Below are 10,544 nucleotides of genomic sequence, written 5' to 3' on the forward strand. Positions count from 1 at the left end.
AGCTCGACGTTCTTCTTCTTCTTCTTCTTCTTCTTCTTTGGGTTTTATGGCGTTTGGTAAACAAACCTTTGGTGTATTTCTGCCACCTACTGTGATGGATTGTGGAGCTGACAATGTTAAAGGGAAAAAAAAATACAACACTCCTACAAACACTCCTACACTAAATTCTTGTAATCAGATTTGTTGCTTTTAAATAGTCTAACAGAGCCTTAGAAACTACTGAAGTATTCCTTAACAGGTTCTGTAGTGTTAAACCTAAGGACTTAACTTGTTTTGCTTTCACTATTATATCCAATACACTGACACAGCACATGCTCCACTGTCTCTGGAAGTTTACATGTGTTTCACAAGCCCGTGTCATGTTTACCAGTGATATTAAGTGTCTGATTTAAAGCAGTGCCCTAATTTTAGTGTCTGATTTAATGCAGTGCCCTATTCGTAGATGTGAAATAATAGTATCATCCCTTCTATTGCCCACAAACTGCTCCCTCATGCCCTACTACCCTTTATACAGATGTCTTCCCTTTCCCTCCTTATCCCACATTTCTTCCCACATTTCCCTTTACAGCTCCTTTAAATAATCCTTCAGTTTCTAATTTATTTAATTCTGCATGCTTTAAAGCTTTCTTGGCCATATCATCTGCTTCTTCTTTACCTTCCACCCCTACATGAGCTGGTACTCATAAAAAATAATGATTATCCCTTGTTGATGTACCCTGTATAGAGTCTGAAGAATTTCTACTAGAAGTCTTGTCTTGATGACAATTTCCCGTTCAATGAATTTATAAGAGTAGAAAAAGTATCTGAACAGATCACCACACTTAAAGGATGAATCTCTTTCACCCACTGAAGTGCCAGCTCAACTGCAATTATTTGTAATGTGTAAACTGATATATGATTTGATGTCCTTTTGTTTGTCTTTTATTTGAGCTGGGGAATGACCACTGCTGTAGCTGTTTGCCCAGAATCTGGATCTTTTGAACCATCTGTGTACATTTGCAAACAGTGGAAATACTTCTGGTCTAAGTATTGCTTCATTACCATTAATTTTGTCCAGCAACTGGAGATCGACTGAAGGCACTGGAAATAACTAAGGTGGTAAAATTACCTGCAGGCCATCCAAAGCTTTCCACCTGAGAGTGCTCATACTCCCGGCATTTCTCCAGTACATTCTTTACTGGATGACTATTTGCATGTCCTTTTACTGATGTCCAATAAACCATTTTTAATTGTAATTGTCTTAACTCTAAAGGCATTTCTCCCATTTCCACTTGTAATGATACTACTGGTGATGATCTAAATGCACCGCAGCAAATTCTTAATGCCTGAGATTGAATTACGTCAATCTTTTTCTTCCATGTTGTTGATGATGAGCTATATACCAAACTTCCAAAAAAAACTGTATTTTGATTTGTGCACTGTATACTCTCTTTAGTGATTGACGGCTTGCACCCCAGTCTGTCCCTGCCAAACACCGTAAAATTCCCTTCTTGCATTTGTCAACTATTTTCTGAACGTGTGCCAAATGTCAATTTCGAGTCCATCTTTTCAAGACTTTTCAACTTCATCTGTTGCCTCCTGCATTCTTTCCTACACATTTTTAACATTTCTTCCTCTCTTGCATAAAGTTCCATCATCTGCATATAATGATCTTCCTATTTCAGGCCTAACTTTTGAAAAAACATCACTTATCATTATATTAAAAAGAATAGGCCTTGAAACACTTCCCTGAAGCTCGGGGATCGACTGAATATACTGTAAATATCCAGATATAAAATATTACAATCCACATTTGAGATAATTTATTACTATTTATTTACTTTTATTCCACAGCACTGTTGAATTGTCAAATATGACTGGTAATTTTTGATTAACTTTCGATAACATCAGCTCTGACAGTAGTAATTCAAATCACAGGATTATATCATTTATGGGATGTTTTCACTGACGTCACTGCAGCCTACACAGTTACCCACAATGCAATGCGTTTGTAACTATACGGCCATTTTGATTCCCTGGCTAAATTCCTAATGCATTAGTCCTGTCATGCAGATAGGCCTTCTTACATGAAATTCAAAATATTTCATATAATTTCCAGCTTGTTAAAACACAGCATACTTATACAAATGGCCTACATTCACCTCATTCACCTTAGGTGACAATTTCCATCAGATTCAGCCATGTTGCTGTGTATGATACCAGCTCCTGTTGAGAATGCTAGGATTGTTGGGTTATCAGCCTCATGGGTGGAGCTACGTGGTTGCCAGTGGTGTGTAGTGCCACTCCAAAGTGAAACACGGCCACCTCTTTGGCCGCCCTAGACGTTACTTAGTGTCCGTGCAGTTACCAGTGTCATATTATGCAAAACTGAATGACTTGGTAACTCTTGCTGTGATAGGCCTGTTTTAATAATAATGGTGAAATAATTTCATCATTGTCCATTGGTGAGTATTGTCAACATGTGTAAAGTCATGTGGGAAGTTTAGCTTGCAAACAAAGAAGCACTGACCACAATGAGCAAACAGCTGAGTAAGCATTAGTCAGACTTTTTTATGTTCATGATATTAATTATTTGGACATATAACGTTGGATTTCTTCAGTTAGCTACAGTTAACTAATGATATTGAATTTGCAATTCTGCCATACCTCATAAGATGTAGCTTAATGTTATGTAAGCTATGTTGTATGTTGCTTAGGTGTGTGCCTTTTATGTATTATGGGGATCAGGCCATACACAGATAGGGGGTGCCACATTGTGTCATTTTTCTATGGATGCAGATTAGTATTTTACCCCACCCTAGATTGCCACCCCAAGAAAATCAATTAGTCTATTGTAAAAGGTCTGGCTACATCCCCTGATCAGCCTATGGCTGGACCCCAAGTGCCACAAACAGAGATGTGTCCTCATTTAAGCAAGAGGGGCAGAGGCTATAGTTTGCTGGAGATGTAAGGCTTTTCTAACAAAAGGGGTCTGCTTGGGAGTGGTGCCTTATCAACCTGTTCCTTCCCAAGCACATTTGCAATCCCAAAAGAATGAAGAGTATTGGCACCCCCTGCCCAGGGGGACTAGAACAAATAGTGAACTAAGGCCCTTACATGAAAGCATGTTCAGTGAAGGGTATACACTTCACTGACTGAATCCAGTCCCATTTCCAAAATATTAACCTTTCTTCAGGGACTGCTATATGGCAACAAATCCCCAGCTACGCTAAAGGTGAATGTGGCCACCATGAGTAGCGTCCTTCTGGGGGCTCATAAACCTATTACAACTGTTTTGAAAAGGACGAGTGAAATATGTTTACACTTATGTTTACACTATTTCAGCTACTTGTACTCTTGTACTCTTTGCACTATTGTCACTAGGTTCACTTTTAAACAGAACTGTGTACTGGTCGGCGCTGCACTGGGACTTACTGTGCCCATTGTCTGTCCCAGTAGTCATTGTACTGTCTTGTACTGTCTGCACATGTTTGCACTTGTGCACTTTATGTATAAATTATGTAGTCCCTTGTAGTTCTGTGTTGTCTTATGTAGCACCCTGGTCCTGGAGAAACGTTGTTTCGTTTCACTATGGACTTGTATATGGTTGAAATGACAATAAACTCCACTTGAACTTGAGTCACCACCATCTGCCCTAATTCCCCAAGATCCTGGTGTAAGATTCCCCCCTTGTGTCTTAAGGGCACTTAAAAGAGGTAAATGGTTACCTTTAAAAACTGCCTTGAATGATCACTTCAGCAAAAATGAGCCAGGAAAAAAGCTCACCATGCACTTGTTGGTGGCCAGATAACTTTGGGGCAACCTAGTGGCTGTCCAAAATCACCTATTTTTTTAAATCAACTGATTAGCCTAATAGTGTTCCATGAAGGAGAAGCTTCAGAACATTCCTTGTTGTGCTTGGTATGCTCCCTATGGTTACTACTTACACCTAAAAACAACTATACCAACTGTTCATCTGTCATGGAAGAACAACACAGAAAGAGCTCCCTTGTTCAAATAGAGACTGGTCCAATAAGTGGTGAACATCATCACAATGGCATATAGGAGGACTGGAGGGACTTGCACCTTCTCCAGGTTCTACAAAGTTATCATTGGCACCTTGAATGAACTGCAGATAACCTCCAGGGTTCCTTGTCCCAGTGAGAACTCAGTAAAAAGGTTCCAGGGAAAGATGACAGTGGTATTTATTGCAAATAAAGCAAATGAAGTTGAGATTGTTGCAGATTACAAATACCTGGGAGTCCATATAGACAACAAACTGGACTGGACATCAAACTCAACAGCACTCTTCAAGAAAGGCCAGAGCAGGCTGTATTTTCTGAGGAGGCTCAGGTCTTTCAATGTCTGCAACACCATGCTGCAGATGTTCTATGAGTCTGTGGTGTCTAGTGTCATTTTCTATGCAGTGGTCTGTTGGGGAAGTAGCATGAAGGTGGCAGACAGAAATAAACTGGACAAACTAATCAGGAGGGCTGGCTCTGTACTTGGCATGGAGCTGGACCCTGTTCACGTTGTGGCTGAGAGAAGGATGTTGTCAAAACTCCACACAATCCTGGACAACCCTTCTCACCCACTACACAGTGTGCTGGTCGATCAGAGGAGCAGTTTCAGCCAGAGACTGATCGCTGCCAAGTGTTCCACTGAGTGCTTCAGAAGATCCTTTATCCCTGTGGCCATCAAGCTGTACAACTCCTCTCTATAAGTACTGGGACTTTCATGTGTAATGCATATGCAATACATGTTCAATTCATGTGCAAGAAGGGACTTTCATGTACAATACAAATTTATTATTACTGCCTATTATTAATACTACGATTAGTGTGCAATACATACTATATATTATATAGTATATATAACTACTGTACTTAATTATCGTTACCACACTGGACTTATCATACTCAACATTTGTCATTCCATTGCACTTTAATTAACTTCACACCTGATCTAAACTATCATCTTCACTGGTACAGTTCTACATCATTATTTGTATGTTTACTTGTTCATTTTTAATTTATTGATTCACTCTTTTCATTTTTGTATATATATATATATATATATATATATATATATATATACTGTATAGGTATATTTTTATTTTTATTTTAATTTCTTCTTTCTTTCTTTCTTTCTTTCTTTCTTGAGAGCAATTGTAACATGGCAAAGCAATTTTCCCCTGGGATTAATAAAGTTCTTTGAATCTTGAATCTTGAAATTCCAAAATAATGTCATACTTCACTCTTTGAGTTTGTTCAAGGTCTCGGTACGTGCACACTCACACAAGTTCCTGGTGGTTATCTGTGGTTTACATACATACATAACTAATGTTTTTGTAGCTTTAAACTTTAATTAAATTGTAGTTAATTAGGTATATTTCTTAAATCTACCAAAGGTAAATGCTTATTAAATGACAGTTGTTTTGCATCAAAAATCATTTTTAACTTTTGAAACCATGTTTGCAGGGGCTTTAAAATGCATTTTTGTTCATGCAAATATTTTTGGTTTATTTACAGTCTATTTGTTAAAAAAATGAATTCGATATGAATCAATTCTTATTTTTGTATTTCCGTTTCATATGATCAGGCATGAAAACAGCCTACCACAGCATCACTCATCTGGGGTAAAAGTCCTCAGACTTCTGTTTTTTCACATGACACACTTCCTCATGTCATTGTTAATCAAGCCATGGGAGAACGACCAAGCACTGAAATTTAGCATAAGAAGAGGTATGTGTCTCTTAAATGTATACTTTCTATTGCCATGGACAAAAGTAATATTGTTTTATTATCATAAGCCTGTCTGAGATTATAATTAAAAAAAAAAAGAGCTTTAAAATGTTTTCAGACCAGTATTATTATTAGATTATCTGTTTTATCCTAAATGAATTGATTAAACAGTTAAATAGCAGTTTAGATGAGACATGCTGTGATTTGAACCCGTTTCAAATTTTTTATAATTTGTCTTGCATAAAATAATGACATAATTCGGTAAAGTACTGCCTTTGTTCCTCAAATTTCCTCCTTCTCTAATTTTGAGAAAGTTGGTCTTTCTGTAAAATGGTATTTTTTGACTCTTCGTAAGATTTATAAAATTGCAGTATTATTACCTTTATTACTGCTCTGTTATCCAGATGTAACATATGGTTGTGTATGACAGTGCTTTTTTTTTTTAACTAGGTAGAATCTCTCTCACAAAATAAATCTGAAGGATTGGTGTGATTTTGCATTCCAGCTCTTGCACAAGAAGAAGCTGATGACTAACTCATAACTCATTAAAAGATGACTGCAAATCTGGAAAAAACGTGTTCAAAGGCAACCACGTCACTAACTGTTCTCTGTACATGCATCTTCACTTTCCAAGTCAGTGCGTTTTCATTAACTAACTGCACTGTCTCTGACACTCTAAATAACACTCAGGAGATGAAAGTTCTTTGCTACAAGATGGGCTTCTGTATGGTTCCTTCACCGATACCCAGCAAGGTCAGATATCTAGACATCTCCTTCAACACCATTTCAAACATCAGAGCTGGAGAATTTGAGGACCTTTGGAACTTGAGATATCTAAATTTATCTGACAGTAACATCTCATGGATACAAGATGGTACTGCAGAGCATTTTCCCAACTTGATCAATCTTAACCTGGCCAACAACAAGTTGAACACAGTGTCAAGGGGTCTACTGTACGGTCTAGCCAACCTGCAAGTGCTGCGTCTTGATGGAAATATAATCCAAAGCATTGACAAATATGCTTTTAACACTCTTCTGAATTTGAAGGTGCTGAACCTCACGAAAAATAACCTCCAACAGATTGCCAATGTCCAACCAGTGCTTTCGTCACCAAGGTTGGAGGAATTGTTCATCGGAAGCAACAATTTTTCCGTTTTCAACTCATATGACCTGTCAAGGATGTCTTTGTCACTCAAAAAAATCAGTTTTTCTTACAATCCCTTGACCAAATTCCAAATAACTGAAAATATATTCCCAAATCTAGACTACCTTGATATATCATACTGTGGCCAAAACAGGGCAATACTATGGAATATTACTGATAAGGCTTTTCTGAATTCAGTCGAAGCACTGAATTTGACCGCAGTGCGCATCCCAGCAGAGAACATCGCTGCAGTACTTCAGAACGTCTCCTGGGCTTCCTTGTTTAAACTCAGATTTAGTGAATTGAACTGGACGAAGGTAAAGACTCTTTTACAGTACGCATGCTTGCCTGGACTTAGGGTGCTACGCCTGCAGCGCAACGGAATCTCAAACCTGACAGCTGATATGCTTGGTCCTTGCTCTAACTTGACAGAGATGGACTTTGGAGATAATGAAATATCTCATATTTCTGCTCCCATATTCAAAGAACTAACACAGCTGAGGGTACTCCATCTACAAATTAATAAACTGACCGCGGTCAACAATTCGTTTCTAAATCTTCCAATGCTTGAATTTATAGACCTCAGTAGAAACAGGATTAATAAGTTAACCTGTTCAGACTTTGCCAATTTAACACAGTTGAATACGCTATACTTGTACAGCAACAAAATCTCTACAATTCCTTCATGCGCGTTCAAAGATTTGAATAATCTTGAAATTTTAAGGCTGGGGTCGAATAAATTATTGAAAATTGGCACTGTTTTTGAAAATGCCCTGCCTTCTTTGAAGGTTTTGCAAGTGACATTTAATAAGTTAAGCACACTTAGCAAGGAGAGCTTTAAGGGTTTGTCTAATCTTAGGACCCTTGACCTTGGGGACAATCAGATTTCTGAGATTGAAGCAAAAACATTTTCAGGAATGCCAGAGCTAACCGACTTATTACTTTCCTCAAACAGGATAACGTGTAAAACCATAAGAGACCCGGAGGTGTTCTCAGGCATTTCTAAACTGAAAACACTAGAACTATATAGCAATGTCATTTCTTACATCAATGATACATTGCAGAGGCCCCCTTTTATACATTTAAGTTCACTGAAGATTTTGTCTATTCATAGTCAAAGACGAGGGTTTGGTAAAATGCCCTCAAACCTGCTTCAAGGTTTAACCTCCTTGCAAATGTTCTATGCTGGAAGCATGAACCTGAATTATCTACATCCTGATATGTTTAAGTCCACTCCTAAACTTTGGTTTTTAGACCTCTCAAAGAATGCATTCGCAGACGACGCATCCATAACCACAGACGTTTTCCACCCAATCCCATGGCTGACTAAGCTTATCATCTCAAGAGCTCAGATTCATTCTCTGAATTTCTTATTACATGCAAACCTCTCCAGGCTGTCAGTCTTGAAAGCGTCTGAGAATTTGTTAGATATCATCAACCAAACGTTGATTCGGTCACTCCCTCATCTGAAATACCTGGACTTGAAGAAAAACACCTTCACTTGTGACTGTAACAATGCTTTTTTTATTGACTGGGCTTTGCAAAGTAATTACACCCAGGTTATTTATCTGAATGGATATACTTGTAGCTACCCACTATCACTGAGAGGCAAGAGCATTTTAGAGATCAATACAGAGTGGTGTAATGTTGATGTGGACTTTGTCCTGTTTGTATGCAGCTCCGTTGTTGTTACACTTACACTTCTGGTTTCGTTCATTTATCACTTCCTGCGCTGGCAGGTTTTGTATGCATACTACCTATTTGCTGCCTTCCTGTATGACAGCAAAAGGAAACAGATGCACCAGCAACATAGATTCAATTATGATGCCTTTATTTCCTACAATGCCCAAGATGAACCTTGGGTTGTCAATGAGCTCCTCCCTAATTTGGAAGGTGAGCAGGGCTGGAGACTCTGTCTTCATCACAGGGACTTTGAGCCAGGAAGAGCCATCATAGACAACATCATGGACGGGATATACAGCAGTCGTAAGACCATTTGCTTGATCACACACAATTATTTGAGGAGCACATGGTGTTCCAAAGAAATCCAGATGGCTAACTTCAGACTGTTCGAGGAGCAGAAAGATGTATTAATCCTGATCTTCCTGGAGGACATTCCTACCCACCAGCTGTCTCCCTACTATCGGATGCGTAAGCTGGTGAAGAAGAAGACTTACCTCAAATGGCCCAAATATGGAGAAGACAGGAGGATCTTCTGGCAGAAACTGAGAATGGCTTTAGAGACCAAGGAAGGCCCAGAAGAGGAGAAGCCTCTTCTCAGTGGAGAGGGGGGATGTGATTATCAAGCAAACCTTCTGTAAAGTTCTGTAAAGTTTATCATTTATGCATTGCCTGTTTTTTTGTCCATGAGTGAAATTTAATTTCATTGCATTCCGCTGTCAAACACTGTTTCATTGTTTCAGATATAAGGGCACGGTTAGAGTGGTGAGGAGATACAGGAACTGTGTCAGCAACTGCTCTTCATCTAAATTTGCTGACCTTTGAGCCTAAAATGAGCACAGTAGATGCTGACTTAGTATTCATTATTCAGAGTACTGCTGAACGGAACGTCTCTATGGGTTCTGTCTCCACTTTGTTCCCTATTGTGCTCCCCAGCAGGAGTCCCGCCCTCTACAGCGGAGGCTATAATGACCTCATGCTATGCAAAGCTGATTAGAAATGTTCTCTTTTTCATTGTATAGATGTTACAAAAAGTCCACTGTTAATAGAAAATGGCAGAGGGCTACATGACCACCAGATCCCTCAAATCAATTTATTATTGCTAGTGTAAATAAAAACAGATCAAACTAAACAGTAATTGCTGAATGTTTGGATCATGCTGTGTGTCTACATTTTATAAATCAGCATACGTCCAAAATCTTCATGACTGCACATGACCTAGGACGACTATTAATTAGGGCAATTAAATGACAATCAGATGTTAGTTAAAACACTTGGAGGTGTGCTTTTACGGGAAAATAACCAACAACAGACAATGCAATATGACCCGATGTGTAGCGGAGCTGAATACCGATGAATACTCTTAGCACCCGGCTGTATGTATAAACAATCCTCCGTCCTGAAGACTTTCCCATGGCGGAAAACTAAAAGTTACATCTTCACCTCTGACTGTTACAAAACTGTTGTACACTGGAGACTCCTTCTGTAAATGTTAAATAAACTTTTTCCTTACAGAAATCTTTATCATATCAAAGATTTGCTTTTTTTTTTTTTAAATCAATTTATGTGAATGAGCTGTTAGTATAGAAACAATAATGCTGTTGTTATAGAAATTTAATCCACACCTTCTGACCAATCTGATTTGAGAATAAAGTTAATAGTTATAGTTATCATCTAAGCCTAATTTTCTCCAAAAAAATCTACAAAAAATTAATAAATTAGCATTTGACAGAAAGAAATAAAGCCTATACAAGGAGATAATCTAAAAGATGTGAAAGTCAGTCAGTCTATTGGTGTCTATCTCACACACACTGAGTGTGCCCCCTATTGGTGACTGTGTGAATACCCCATGTTGTTATTAAAATATATATACGTATATATATTTTAAATATCAGTAATTAATAACTGACGTGAATAAAAAAAAGGAGAAGTTATAAAAAAATAACCTAATACAATTTAATACATACTGTGAAATATTTGGTGGACACACCTGCTTG

The 10,544-nt window shown here is 38.2% G+C and overlaps 1 protein-coding gene across 2 annotated transcripts; it reads left to right on the forward strand.

The window, feature by feature from the left end:
* The first annotated feature begins 5,653 nt into the window (after nt 1–5,653).
* On the forward strand, nt 5,654–10,390 carry tlr22 (toll-like receptor 22). 2 transcript variants are annotated; one of them, XM_026938534.3, is made up of 2 exons: nt 5,654–5,723; nt 6,229–10,390. In XM_026938534.3, the coding sequence occupies exon 2, from the start codon at nt 6,276–6,278 to the stop codon at nt 9,186–9,188; it is 2,913 nt and encodes a 970-aa protein (XP_026794335.2). In that variant the 5' UTR covers nt 5,654–5,723; nt 6,229–6,275; the 3' UTR covers nt 9,189–10,390. The 2 variants fall into 2 exon arrangements, with proteins under 2 accessions (XP_026794335.2, XP_026794334.2); XM_026938533.3 differs by having other exon boundaries at nt 5,656–5,723; nt 6,174–10,390.
* Nucleotides 10,391–10,544: the final 154 nt, after the last annotated feature.

This window comes from Pangasianodon hypophthalmus, chromosome 15 (genome assembly GCF_027358585.1).
Source record: "Pangasianodon hypophthalmus isolate fPanHyp1 chromosome 15, fPanHyp1.pri, whole genome shotgun sequence".
In the NCBI taxonomy this organism is placed as follows: Eukaryota; Metazoa; Chordata; class Actinopteri; order Siluriformes; family Pangasiidae; genus Pangasianodon; species Pangasianodon hypophthalmus.